The sequence below is a fragment of the Mustela putorius genome, unplaced genomic scaffold (assembly GCF_011764305.1).
Source record: "Mustela putorius furo isolate JIRA1106 unplaced genomic scaffold, ASM1176430v1.1 tig00000224_pilon_pilon_pilon, whole genome shotgun sequence".
Taxonomy (NCBI): domain Eukaryota; kingdom Metazoa; phylum Chordata; class Mammalia; order Carnivora; family Mustelidae; genus Mustela; species Mustela putorius.
Window position 1 is genome coordinate 16212237 of NW_025421321.1, and position 15123 is coordinate 16227359.

The following is a 15123-nucleotide window of genomic DNA, read 5'->3' on the forward strand; positions in this document are numbered from 1 at the left end:
AGGAGAGGCTTTCCCAGTGGAGAAAGCACTTAAGCTCACTCCAGAGAAAAAGGGCTGGGGGGAGTGGTGGATATACTACCACAGATACAGTAAATGTGCTCTATGTAGCCAAATGGGCTAAAGAAGAAATCAGTATCAAAAAGTTCAAAGAAGGTAAGTAGGTTGTAGCCAATAGAATCTAAACAAATCTAGCAGAAGGAATTATATTCTATTATGCAGACTGACCAAAACCATCTTTAAATACAGAGAAGACTAACTTACTTAAATCAAGAATGAAAAACAGGACACTGCTACCTACTTCACAGGGACAAAAGAATAACCCAGATAAACGAACTCAGAAATTTTTTAACAAAAACAATCATAATTCTGGGTAAAGAAAGATTTCAAAATGTTAACATTTTAGTGATACAGAGGGCCTTTGCATTTCACTGACCGGTACAACCTAAAATGTGTGTGTGTTCATGGTTGGAGAGGGAACTCTAACAGATTTCTTTTTTTTTAGTTTGCAAATGTGAGGATAATGGTGTCAAGGGAACAAAGGGGTTCTCCTACTCTCTACCATCTTTACTCATCAGCTAAAGGATGTTTTAATGGCAGACAAAAATAGAAAATTAACAAAACCAAAAATTAATTCTTTTAAAGATTTTATTTACTTACTTGACAAAGAAAGAGAGAGAGAGCAACAGACTCCCTGCCAGGGAGGCAGCCCAATGTAGGACTTGATCCCAGGATTGTGGGATCATGCATTACTGAAGGCAGAGGCTTAACCGATGGAGCCACTCAGCTGCCCTCTTTCAAAGGATCAACAGAAGTGACAAACCTTTAGCTAGACTGACCAAAACCATCTTTAAATACAGAGAAGACTAACTTACTTAAATCAAGAATGAAAAACAGGACACTGCTACCTACTTCACAGGGACAAAAGAATCATAAGGGAATACTATAAACACTGGTACACCAACCGATTAGAAACTTGAGACACAGTGAAAAAATCTCTAGGAAGACAAAAGCCACTGAAAGTGAAGCAAGAAGAAACAGACAATCTGAATAGGCCTAAAGAGACTGAATTTTAAAACTTCCCACAAAGAGAAGCCCAGGCTTACAGGACTTCATTGGTGAATTCTACCAAACATTTAAGAAGAGTTAACACCACTTCTTCCAAACTCTTCCCCAAAATAGGAGAGAATACTTCCCAACTCATTCTACTGGAAAACAAGAACAAAACACAGCTACCTTTATAAGACAACAGGTATTTTAACATCAAACAAAGAAAACAAGTATATTATTACAGAATGGTCCTTGTCCAAAAGGGTGCTCTTATTAACACACATATAACTCACATCTTTATAAACATTTACACTGTTCTTATTTTGCTCATTTTTCCATATACTTTGAAAATGTCAATATAGTTAGAGAGACAAAATCAGTCCCTAACCCCTCAATATAGTAACAGTCAGCATTACGTATTTAGGAAAACATAATTAATTATTGCTAAAATAGGAATTACAAAGATATCATACAACAGAAATATTCACTGTAATATTTTCTTATGTAAAAGGTCATTACTAGAGAACATGGTGATAGTTTCATTCCACAGAGACTTTGATGGTAATCTTTCCAAAAACTGAATCAAAAAAAGTTTTTTAAAAGCAAGCATATAAAAATATTTCACTAAAGCTGCTATTTAAAAAGAAAAATAACAAAACAAAGAGATATAACGCTACTATTCATACTGTTGTGTTTTGTTTCAATGGTACCAGGGTGGCCAGGTCAAAAGAGCTGTTCCTTGTCATCTGTGGTGGGGTCCCAACCCATAAGGACCCCCTGAGAAGGACGGATGTGAATCACAGCAGACCCAGGCAACTGGACCACAGGTTTCTTTCAGCCTGCCAACAGTGGACAGGCAGGAATTCCAAGTGGGGCAGTTTCAGCCCAGAGTAGAGTTGGGGAAGCTCCCTACCAGACCCCATCTCCCTAGTTCTTCTACTTAGCAGCAAAAAATACTAGGTCAGACAGCAGGCCACTGCCTGGATTATGATCAATGAGCACAGTTACTGCACAGATATGGTTACCTGGGATGACCATCTCTTGCTCCCTCATTTAGGATTTGCAAACTCTCCTCTCTTTGGTCCATGCTACCAGCTGGCTAAAAACTCTGGATTTGGCCATGGATGGACAAAGGTCCCTAAGTCTCATGCCCATTTGATGTATCTCATTTTATCAGAATTCTCTGATTTAGGCTACTGATATTAGCACAAATTATAATAAAAATGTACTACTTTCTTTTCCCATTATTTCCTATATATGTATCTTCAGGACTTCACTAGGAGGTAAAGTTGTGGACCAACGCAAAATTTGGGTCTCTCTCTTTTTCCCTAAAATCGTGGAATGGCTCCCCAATTCCACAGTAAGGCCTAAAATTCACTTGTTTCATGTGCATGTGTGAGGGGAAAAGAGGACCCTGGTTTGTAGTCTGCTATCTAGCATGCTGTAGTAGTTGCCAGTTAGAAGGATACTTTGGACAAATACTAACAGCATTCTCCCAATACCTACCATATCTCTTTGCTTTATTATTATTTCCCAACTCATCTGAACCCTTTCTACCCCTCTCTCTTTACTTACCCATACCTTATGTCTAACAGCTAAACCTGATGGAACCATTATAACCCGTTTTTCTTTGCACACGGCACACATCCTAGGATTTATCAGAATCCACAAGTTTCTTAAATGATACCTAAAGAAGAACCTCAGGGACTTTGGTTCAGACTTGGCTTGAAGAAGATCATCTACTTTCCTTCTCATCTTTAAGGAAGACAGAGGAAGAACAGGTTTCTCACATCACACTTAGAACCCAACTACACTAGGCCACCATAAAACAGAATCATTTAGAAGAGGAGTTTAATTATTTTTAACTTTCTCTTAAGTTTAAAAACAGAATATATAAATTTGGAAAAAATAGATAAAAACTTACTGTTATTGGTACATCTTTTGTTCCTGAATTTAATAAATGAAGGTTTAAAACTTTTGGTAGATCTGTTAAAATTGAAGAAAAGAAATATTTCTTTAACATGTGTGCTTTACAGCAAGCTAGAATTTTTACCTTATTAGATATGAGACTGAACCTATTCTAGGACATGAAAAAGAACTACAATTACATTAGTAAAAAGAATGTGATCCTACCCAGCTCATAAGGATACAGTGTATTACAAGAACCATGCCCTCCTAAATAATCAGAAAAACAAAACATAATTTTTTTTAAAAAAGATTTTATTTATTTATTTGACAGAGATCACAAGTAGGCAGAGAGGCAGAGAGAGAAAGAGAGAGAGAGAGAGAGAGAGGAGGAAGCAGGCTTCCTGCTGAGCAGAGAGCGCAATGCGGGGCTCAATCCCAGGACCCTGGGATCATGACCTGAGCTGAAGGCAGAGGCTTTAACCCACTGAGCTGCCCAGGTGCCCCCAAAACACAATTTTTTAGTGGAATTAGACATTATTACTAATCTTTCAGTTTTCCAGGAAAGCATAAGGAAGCAAATTAATAATGTGCAATGTGAAATTATCACATTAAAACCAAATCTAATTTTCAAAAAGGGGTCTTTAATCCTAAACAACCAAATTCTAATTATACATGACCCACAGAAATCCCAAATTATAACTATTTCTATTTTTTTCTTAATAAATCCTTTGAGTGATTTCAATTTTAGAAATCGAATACTTTCTTTGAACATCTGGGGCAAATTTAACATTATGTTATTATAATATAACTGAATAATTAATGTTAATAATAAAATTAATAATAAAATGGCATTATCTACTTCTAAGAATCCAGAAATAGTTTATTTTTTATTTTACTATTATTTTTTTAAAGATTAAAAAAAATTTTTTTTTAAAAGATTTTATTTATTTATTTGACAGAGAGAGAGAGAGAGAGATCATAAGTAGACAGAGAGGCAGGCAGAGAGAGAGGGGGAAGTAGGCTCCCCGCTGAGCAGAGAGCCCGATGCAGGGCTCAATCCCAGGACCCTAAGATCATGACCCGAGCCGGAGGCAGAGGCTTAACCCACTGAGCCACCTAGGCACCCCTATTTTACTATTAAAAAAAAGATTCAGTATAACTGAATATGTGACAAACTAGATTAAAAAACTCAGAAACTATAACTTCCGCCTCACTGTTCTGTTTAAAAGACTTCACTTATCTCATGACCTTGCTTTCCCACCTAGTAAGCAATGGTGTCCCTCAGAGGAATGGGGTATGAACTCGTGAGGGCTCAGAGTTCCCAACAGTAGGTTTCTACGAGATCGTGTAACTCACTGAAAGGTAACTCTGAGTTACCAAGGAGTTAAAGAAGAGTCAGCCATTCAACACTGTTCCGAACAGAGAGTTTTTTTTTAAAGACTTAGAAAAACACTGTCTCTTTTCTTTACCTTGTGTTCGTAGTGTACCAAAATCTAACATTTCGGTTGAGGAATAAATTCCAGGAGCTTGGAAAAGAGAAAAGTAAACCATTAGATTTTACTTAGCCCAAAGTAAGATGTACTAGAGACAAAACAAACACATTTGCAACTCCTTCGGTTTTCTACTAACCTGTTGTAACTTCTACCTCAACAGGAAGAATGATAAACTCTGTGCTGTCTGAAGCATTCGTTTTTATTCTGATGAAAGCTGTGTGGTTATCTGCTTCTCTGGATGAAAAGCTGGCTCTCATCACTCCCTTGGTTTCATAAGGAGGGATCTCCTGACAAGTTAACAGACCATATGTAGCACAGATTTTGTAATGTTCCAAAACCACCACAGTTTAGTGAATAAGATGAGAATGACTGAAAGATGATTATTTTATATGCCTACTAAGAAAAAAAACCACATTGCCACTTAAATATATTCCATGGGTTGTAACACACTCCAATTTTGAAGAACATTAAATGTGCAAAAAAAAGTGCATCTTAGAATTGACGAAGCATGATATAAAAAATCGAGCAAAGAAAAAAAATCATCTGGAAACAAACTGTCAGTTGCAAAATTATCATTAAAAGACTGAATTATTCTATAAATCATTTATTCTTTAACGTGATGTTTGTGTATACAATTCACTCCTAAAATTCTCTACAAATAGACATGGCACTATTGGAGGGAAATGCTTTTCCAGAAGTCTACAGAAATTTCTTTAAATAATAACTTAGAGAACTCTTTAAATGAAAGTGTCCTTGCATTTAAAACTAAACACAACAAAGCTTCCCAGGCAATTGCAGTTCACCAACTGCTTTCAGTAAGACTCTTAGCAAGTAAGATAGCAAACATTTTCAGGCCTGAACGACAGAACATTCAGAAACACACTAAAAGGAAGATTCATCAGGAAAAAACAATTTCTTATAGATGTATTTTTTCCTGGTTTTACAACAATCTGGCTTCCTTGGGACCACCAGAATTTCTCTCCACTCACCTTTTGGTATATTTGAGGAGATCCCTGTGATATAGAATTTACTGGTCTTCACTTACCTCTATTCTCTTAACTTTTTAGCCTCAAAGTAGGAAAGAAGTGATTGGAACCCTCCTGGGGCCACTAGAGATGCACCATCCACTTCCCCATCTCTAGGGAGCTGACTGGTCTCTGGGCTTTTCTTATGTACACTGTAAATGGGCTGAGGGTGAGGTCAAGGCCAACTGACTTTTCTTACTCTAGGTTTGTAAGAATAAGAATAACTTTATCTTTTCTTGTAGCCACTGGGAGTCTTAAAACATTATGCCATCTCTGCTATCACTGATCACAGTTCTTAAATAATGAGAAATCTCAATTCTCTGATGTTTTTTGGTTACCAATTATATTTCACAGTAAATTCTTAGTTCTTCTATCTAGAATTAGAATACAAGTTGAATAGCTTATAGTTAATTCTCTGAAGCACTGTTTTAAATACTATTTCTCGTAAAGGCTTTTCAAACACTAACATAATTTCAAGATAAAATATTTTTTGTGAAAGGATATACATGAACCATCCATTAAATATTTCTATCTGCTAATGTGTTCCTGTATCGGAGGAGTTAACCAAATCCCTGAAAAAATATTTCTAATTGCTCAAGTCAACATTCTAAAAATGTCCCCTCTGCATCTCTTCCTAGGATGAGACTGGTCAGAAGGCAGAACAAGAGGTTAGGTGTGTTTAATAGAGCAATTAATAAATAAATTTGATATTCTGAACTTACTCATACCTGTAAAGTCTGTTGTCTCCAATTATGGATGATGAGTGGTCTGAGTGCCCTTGGTATAAGAACTGTACCTCCTGTGCTTTTCCCCTCTTTGATTAAGGTGTGGTAAATAACATTTAAAGAAAAACCCTCTGAGGACAGGAAACTGTACAAATAAGATAGTTGCTACATATTCATTGACTTGGCTAATATTTGCCAATATTCTCTAAGAAAAGGTGGTTCTCTTAGAATTGACACAAACTAGTATTAACTATTCAGTAATATTAAAGGTGGATGTAAATCACCTAAGAATTTAAAATGTTCTAAATTGTCATGAGGGCTTAACTACATTCTCTCTGAAAATGTCATCACTATCAACAATAAATCTGCATGTTCAAGTCTCTACCTCAAACATATAATGGATCTTTCCCACAGGGTTTTTTTTTTTTTTTTAAATTTTTGGTATAAAGCACATTATAAATGATTATATTCAGAGACAACATTACCAATATAATTCTATGAAAGAATAGTTGAAATCTCTTCCTTTTCACAGAGTGGGTTAAAGCTTCCACCAATTTTGTTCATTGCTCTTCCCCAAAATTACTACTTACACTTTTCTCTCCATGTATCATCTAATTTTCAAACATATCTGATGTAAGTTTAAAATTAAGATATAATTAAGGGAAAGTCACCCACATTTATATAGCTGATAAATGTGGTGTATAATTTCTGGTGTATTTAAGAACATAATTGGTTCCATGTGACTACACATGAGAGAAAAATATACCATCACTCACCCACAGTTTTCTGGTACCTCCTTGTTGACCTGTTGGAAGTTCTAGGTGAAGATCTCCTCCACTAGAGTACATTTCTACAACCTGTGACAAAACAGCATGTGATGGTTAAGTTCAAAATCACATTCTCAATGCAACTGATTTGCTGTTAAACAGAAATACGCCTGGCATCCTGTGTCTTAGAACAACTTAAAAACATTTACAGATATAAAAGTAGGATAAGTATCATGTCTTATCACTGGAATCAGTGATTCATATGTGTGACCAGTGGTGGTTATTTTTTATTAAAACAAAGTAACTTCCAAATATTAAATTTAGAGTATGGTTATATCAGACACTGGATTAAAGAAAATCCATCCACAGAACACCTTTTATTTTTTTCCGAAGGAAAAACACTTTATGGAAATACAATTTTTGTACTTCTTATAGTAACATGGTACATTTTTTTTTTTAAAGATTTTATTTATTTGAGAGAGAGAGAGAATAAGAGAGAAAGAGAGAGAGAGAGAGCATGAGAAGGGGAAGGGTCAGAGGGAGAAGCAGACTACCCACCGAGCAGGGAGCCCAATGTGGGACTCGGTTCTGGGACTCCAGGATCACAACCTGAGCCGAAGGCAGTCACTTAACCAACTGAGCTACCCAGGTGCCCAACACAGTGCTTTTTTCAGTCACACATTTATATCAAGATTTAGCAGCAGATCTAACAACTACTATAATAGTGAAATAGTGAAGAATGCATCATTCTGGGATATATGTAACTTTTTTTTTTTAAAGATTTTATTTATTTATTTGACAGAGAGAGATCACAAGTAGGCAGAGAGGCAGGCAGAGAGAGAGAGGAGGAAGCAGGCTCCCTGCTGAGCAGAGAGCCCGATGTGGGACTCGATCCCAGGACCCTGAGATCATGACCTGAGCCAAAGGCAGTGGCTTAACCCACTGAGCCACCCAGGCGCCCTATATGTAACATTTTTAATGCAGTATGGCAGTATTTGGTTTCTCTTGGCAGCAAAAATCACAGGAACTGTTAATAATACCTCTGTGGCTTGCACCTATACTCATGATTTTGCTGAGCTAAAACTGATATACGAATAAACCACCCATATTTCAAATGCACAACTTGATAAATTCTGACATACATATATAGGTGTGGAGCTACCACTGCAATTAAGACTTTAAATATAACCCTTCCTCTAAATTTTCTTCATGGCCTTTGTAATCTAACTGTCTCTTTCTGCCCCCTCACGCCCCCTAGCCAACCAATGAGCTGGGTCTGGCCATTCAAGATTAGTTTGAATTTCTAGAGCTTTATATAAATGGAATCATACAGTATGCACACTTGTCCTAGCTGCTTTTATTCAGTGTAATTATTTTGAGATTGATCATGTTATTGTATGTATTAACAGTTCTTTTCTATGTTATGGTTATGCCACAATTTTTGATCCATTCACTTACTGATGGACATTTGGATTGCTTCCAGTTTTTGGTCATTACAGATAAAGCTTCTATGAACACTGCATTTCTATAAGTCTTTGTGTGAACGTCTGCTTTCTTTTCTTTTTGGTAAATACCTAGGGATAGAATGAGTCATATGGCAGGAGACTTTCCTTTAAGAGCAGGTAACCCAGCCTCTTAAAAAGAAAGAATATACTTAATTTTTCATTTAAAAAATTTTTAAAAAGATTTTATTTATTTATTTTAGAGATAGAGATAGGGATAGAGAGAGTGAGTGCACGCAAGTGGGGAAAGGAGTGGAGGGAGAGAGACAAGCGGATTTCGCGCTGAGTCCTTGGTGGGGCTTGGTCCCACAACCCTGAGATTGTGACCTGAGCTGAAATCAAGAATTGGCCGCTTAACTGGCTGAGACATTCAGGCACCCCAAGAATATTCTTAGTTAAATACAAATTTGGGGTGAAGTAAAAGAATGGGTGGAAGACCTTCACTTGTTTTACCATGTAAATCCTTTAGGAATACATAAAAAAAAAGACAAAGCAGGAAAAACAGCAATACTTTAGTAAAAACTTCAAGGTTTTTGGTGTATATTGTTAAAATAACACATTTAGCAAAGACTAACAAGCTAAGATTTTCTTTGAGTATTATTGGTTTCTGTTTTATTACAGTGTTCCCAGTTGTATTAATAGTGATACCATCTAAACTGATGGAGTGACTGTAGAACCTTTGCTGAAAAACCAGAAGACATCACATACTATTTTGTTTATTCTTACAAGGTATTAAGGAAACAAGCACAACAATGTGTGGAAACAGAAGATTAAAATGTAGACTACTGATTGTAGGGGAAGGAATAAGGAAATGGGGACAGAAAAAGGCTACACTATAAAATTCAAAGGAAAGATCACATTAAAGCTAGGAACACGACATATTCCTGACTTTAAGTCCAGTAATATTTATTCTAATTAAACAACATACAGAAAAAAAAGGAGGCCAACAACAGAGAATATAATTTATATAAAAAAAACCTGCTCAAGAATGTTTATTTTTGTGTCCACATATATATATGCAAATGCACTATAAGGGGGGGTTTGGGACTAGAGCTGTGCTAATACAACAGTTATCAGCTATGTGGTTATTTAAATTTAACTGAAATAAAATAAAATGAAATGTTCAGTTTCTCAGCCACCCCAGCCACAAATTCAACTGCTCATTAGCCACATGTGGCTGGTGGCTGCTATACTGGACAGAGCAGATACAGATATATCATTGAAGAAAGTTCTATTGGATAGCACTGGATTAAAAAGTGGAACTCAAGAGGATTTTTGTTTCACATGTTTGAGTTAACTTTTTTTTTTGTACAGTGAGAACATACTCATGTTTGTCCTTTATCAAATCAGATGCAACCTGTAATTTACAGTATTTTCTTAAATTTAAGAATAAGACTAATGACACAGTATAACACCTTCCAGATAAATAACCTGTACTGGTTCTAAGAGGGCAGCTTTGGCTTTTCCATTTGCTCTCCTGTGTGCTGGTGCCAAGTCCAGTGTGAGATATATTCTTCATTAAAATGTAGTAACTGGAAAAAGCCCAGATTAACAACAACAACAAAAATCAGTTGACTGAAAACAAACGAGGAAAGAAAGCAACAGGAATTTATGAGATTTCTGTATAATTTGTCATTAAAAATTAGTCAGAACAGGGAAAATACACAATTACCAAAAGTTAGCCAAAAGGATATAAATGATCAACTGATGATGAAGAGGAAACACTTTTCACTTGTAAAAACAGGATAGAAAGGCATTTTCTTCTTTTGTAACAAAGATATCTAGCTAAAAAATCATTAAAATTTGGGCAGAATATTCCTATGAGTAGCTATGCTCACCAAATGTTAGCTAAGTGTCGGGGAGAAACCCCTTTCTTGCTAATTCAGCATATAATTTCACAATTCATGTTCTAAAAATCTCACTATACTCTTCCTCACTTTCTGTTTATGAACATTTCTGCCAGCGCCTCTGGGATGACAAGAACCATTCTGGCTGTGAAAGCCCTACAGTTCGCCACAATATGTAGTGCTATCCCTCCAATGGCTATGTTCAAAGTACTGTTAAGGCCTGCAGCACTGGTCCTAAAGAACTCTGGGTGTGGATATTATGGACTATTCTGGAAAGCATCCACATCTCCTTCCAACCAGATGACACAAGTGGCAGCAAATATCACGTAGTTGGAAGTCACTGAGGATGCAGGTGGAGATCTTAGGAGTACATGAGGGAGGAACATCAGCCATTCCCACTGTGCCAGAGACGAGGAACTAGTGAGGAGATTTCAAACTTGAAAACACTCAGTACTAACAGACTGAGTAAGATCAGGAGTGGACTTTTTAAATAAAAAAAATACGTTTGCTTTTAATCATGATTCTATATTACCCTTCCCTTGGGCTTCAATTTCCAGGCCGCCATCACCAAAAACTTATTACCAAAAGTAAGCATGAACAGTGTTATAAAAAATTTATGTCATACTAGAAAAGTAGTGGCCTTGTGTAGCTGAAAACTCCTAAATTAAATGTAGACCTGTTAAAATCTAATACCAGAGGAAACAGTTTTAGAAGTGGTCCCCAAAATTCAATACCTGGACTACTGTGATCCAAAACTCCAACTGCAGAAAGCTGCACTAAAAGAAAGCCCCCACCACTGTGATGCATCCTTTCAACCCCACTATTTTAAACAGTCTTGAAAACTGTAACAGACTGAGATTTCATACTAAGCATTAGTTTTTGCCAAAATGAAACTCATTCAAAATCACCATCATAAACTCACCTGTAAAGGCTCACTGTGAGGATTGTGTATATTTATTATAGGTGAGAAACTGCTGTTCACAGGAACTCTGGCCCCAAGGAATGGCCTCAATCGATATGGGTTTGGAACCCCAACACCAAATACCTATTTCAAAGATGAAAAAAATCTGAGTTGCTCTGATAATTAACATTTTTATAGTTATAACTGATAGATCCAGAGAAAACGAGTGAGTCTTATTTAGATGGACAAATCTTAACCAATTTAAAAAGAATACACGTGTAGTTTCTATACTTTATTTGGCTACATATTTGTATTACTACATATATATGTGTATTTGGAATTATTTCTATATCAGAAATTAAAATGATAGCAGACCTTCATGAGCTCATAGAATAGACAAAAGAAGAAAATAGGGACTCAAAAGATTTCCTTACTCTAATCATAAGGAGATGGATCTAGGGCCCAAGGAATTTCTCAAATATCAAGCTCAGCTCCAGGTCATACCAACATGGGAAGACAAGGCCCTGGGTTGACTTACTAAACAGGGTGAGCCAGTCATTCAAATGAGAAATATTTATTAAGTGCCTATGATGTGCTAGGCATAGATATACACATAGTGAATGATTTAATAGTGAATAAGAAAAATAATATGTCTTCTGTCATAAACCTTATATTCTAGTATGAGGAACAGACTAGGTAACAATAAAAAAGTTCTAAAAACCAGGTAATGTGGTATAGAATAACTGGCTGGGGGTAAGGCTGGGAATATTCTTTTAGAGAACATGGTTACAGCAATCTTCTCTGGGGAAGTGATGTGAGCTGATGTCACCAGCAAGATGAGAAAAAACTGTAGTGAGAGTGTATTCAGGCAAGGGGAAGTATGCAAAGGGAATGAGGCAGGAAATGGGCTGACTTGTTTGAAGACCAGGAATGCCATGAGAAGCAAGGTCACGGGGTGAGGTGGCAGGGCTAAGCAAGGCAGAGCCTTGTTGGCCTTGATCAGAAGTTTACATTTTGTTCTAAGAGCAATAGGACAACATTAGGATTTCCATGGGCAAGTTGACTAGATGTGATTTATGTTCACAGAAGGTCACTCTGATTACAGTGAATGAGGCCCATGGCAGGGACTGGAGGGGTGTGGAGGGCTGGTTGGAGGCTACCGTGTCATCCAGAGAGAAGCAATGGTGGCTTAGAAGACAGCAATGGCAGTGAAGAGAAGAGAGGTAGACAGACTCAAGATATATTTAGGAGGGGAACTTTGTGAAAGATTAGATGTGGAGAAGTGAAGAAAGACAGAGGCCACTGAGGCTCTCCTTGAGAATGACCAGATCACAAGCCTCAGGTAGTCCAGCTTGGCCACAACCACCTAGGCAACTGGGGGTGCCTTTGTGGAGTAAAGGTCTTAATATTCTTACAACAGTCTTCACTTACTCAAGAGGTTCTTGTTAAATGAGTGTCATATATACGGTACTTCAAAGTTACTAATCTATGCAGACTGCTTACTAAACACCCATTAAAGACTTATTCACCATACATAAACACAGGTACCTGACTATCAGTTTACTGCGACACTAATTTTCAAGATACATGGTATGTTCTGGGTCCTGGAGAAGAATGTTGAAAACAGAATCATAGACACTGTCAAGTAAGACATTAGCTAAGTAAGGAGTTAAACCATGTGTTCCAAGCACAGTATAACACAGTGGTTAAGAGGATGGTTATTATAGGTACAAAGACATGGGTTTGAATACCTGCTCAATAATCTACTAGTAGCATAATCTGAACCAATTATTTAACTTTTCTAAACTTCTCCTTCCCTATCTCAAAAAATGAGGATAACAGTATCGATAACATAGGCAGAAATGCATCTAAGTCATGTAGTATAGTGCCATATAAGCATTTTTTCTTAATAATCTTGATAACCTTGATATATAAAAGTCTTGATTCATAAAACATTAACTTTAATAACCTAAACAATAATTACATATAAAAAGAACAAATTTTAAACAATCATTTACTAAGAAAAGCAGCCATGTATATTTTACTCTTGAAACTATTATAAAGCATAATGTGCAAAGTAAAATTAAAAAAAAATTTAGTGTAAGATATTTTTTACTATTATTTTGTTAACCAATCTTACATTAATGCTTTAGCTGTAGCTTTAAAAGACTGTTCAGTCTGATCTGAATAGGGATAGTCACAGACACAATAGTGAGTAAAAATGCTCTAAGGCTAAACTCCTGTATTTCCTATTATCCCTGAGTTTTTAAGAGGGTTCTTGATAGGCTGTCATATGACACATCAGAGATGAGAACTATATTTTATTAAAAAATGAAAGTTTTACTCCTGGTTCTTACCTGGTAAGTAAATACCCCATGATTGGATGTGTTAATAAATAAAGTATTTTCTACATTTCCCACTACTCTTGCAAGAAAAACTACATCAAATGATGTATTTCCTCCTGGAAGTATTTTCTGAAAAAGAACAGCAATAAATAAAGTTAAATTAACAACTAAAAAATCCAATTGTGCTGACCACAGTCAAGTAGCTGAAGTTCTCTAAAACAATCATCTTAGAAATATTTCCATGAACTAGGTTCTCCCCCATGAAGGTATAAGCTTTAAATTAGCTAAATTATTCTGCAATGGAAAATAATAAAAAGGTATCTTCATATTGATGTCTATAGTCATATAGCTTTGCCAATTACCAGCTTAAAACCCTGTAGAGCAGAGTTTCCTTAGATTCTATTCCTTCAACAGCCACTAGGCTGGAATGAAGTGCCTAATTATAGGCTGTTCCCTCAACACATAATCAGGCAGGGACTGAGCCAAAGCTAAACTTCTTATATAGATGTATTACTCTACTATTAAGCAGCAACTTGTACTATTCCAAAGAAGAAATAAGGCCAGGCCTCAGCCTCCTGACCTATGTCACCCATTCACACAAGGCACTCTATGGGCCCACAACTTAAATTAGAAAAGAAGGCAGGGGTGGCAGTTATTTGCAGAAACTCACTCCTGTTATTTTGTGCAGATTGAAGATGTCATTGTTGTTAGTGAAATAAAACTTTATTACAACAGAACAATTGGGTTACTCCATGGACATCAAAGAGAATGTGACTGCAATTGTCTGCAATGAAGCCTTACAATGCAGAGTCATCAACCTCTCTCTTTCTGCCTCTATGGCTCAAACTCTAAAACAGTGCCCAGATTGTAGCTTAAAATATATGGCATTGAGACTTCTGGCTTTACCTTAGGATGGAGAAAGCTGGAAAGAACACTTCCCCTGCTTATCAATAACCAAAACAATAATTTACAAAATCATAACTTTTCTTGAACCTATAACGGAGTTTGTGTAAAAAGTAACACAAAATTCAAGGAAAGACATGCACCTCCAAGGAGTCATGGGACTGTATTGGCTCACCATGGCAGAGAATGGGAAGATGAGGCTACCACATAAGAGGGTAAAATGTATTCAGCTAAAATGTTCACCCTCTGCTAAAAGCGGACGGTGGGCTAAAAGGAGAGTATACAACCACTGGAAGCTGGAAACATTAGATAGAGGTCACACTTGAACCAAAGTCAGTAACAGAAAGATACTTGGCAAATCTCTAAGTAGCTTGAAATTAACACACTTCTAAATAACCCATCGACCAAAGAAGTAGTCACGAGGAAATTAAAATATTCTGAATCAACTGAAAATTAAAACACAACATATCAACGGGCATCTGGGTGGCGCAGTGGGTTAAAGCCTCTACCTTCAGCTCAGGTCATGATCCCAGGGTCCTGGGATCTAGCCCTGCATCGGGCTCTCCGTTCAGTGGGGAACCTGCTTCCTCCTCTTTCTCTGCCTTCCTCTCTGCCTACTTGTGGTCTCTCTGTCAAATAAATAAATAAATAAAATCTTAA

The 15123-nt window shown here is 36.6% G+C and overlaps 1 protein-coding gene across 1 annotated transcript in view; it reads right to left on the minus strand.

Annotated features, from left to right (window-relative positions):
* TMEM131 (transmembrane protein 131) overlaps positions 1–15123 on the minus strand; it is a 210067-nt gene that overhangs the window by 64840 nt on the left and 130104 nt on the right. Inside the window, exons 6-11 of the mRNA XM_045077772.1 lie at positions 13573–13689; positions 11237–11359; positions 6975–7055; positions 4585–4735; positions 4425–4481; positions 2972–3033 (exon numbers count right to left, since the gene is read on the minus strand). Of these exons, the coding sequence (XP_044933707.1) occupies positions 2972–3033; positions 4425–4481; positions 4585–4735; positions 6975–7055; positions 11237–11359; positions 13573–13689 (591 nt within the window). The remainder of the gene's footprint in view (positions 1–2971; positions 3034–4424; positions 4482–4584; positions 4736–6974; positions 7056–11236; positions 11360–13572; positions 13690–15123) is intronic.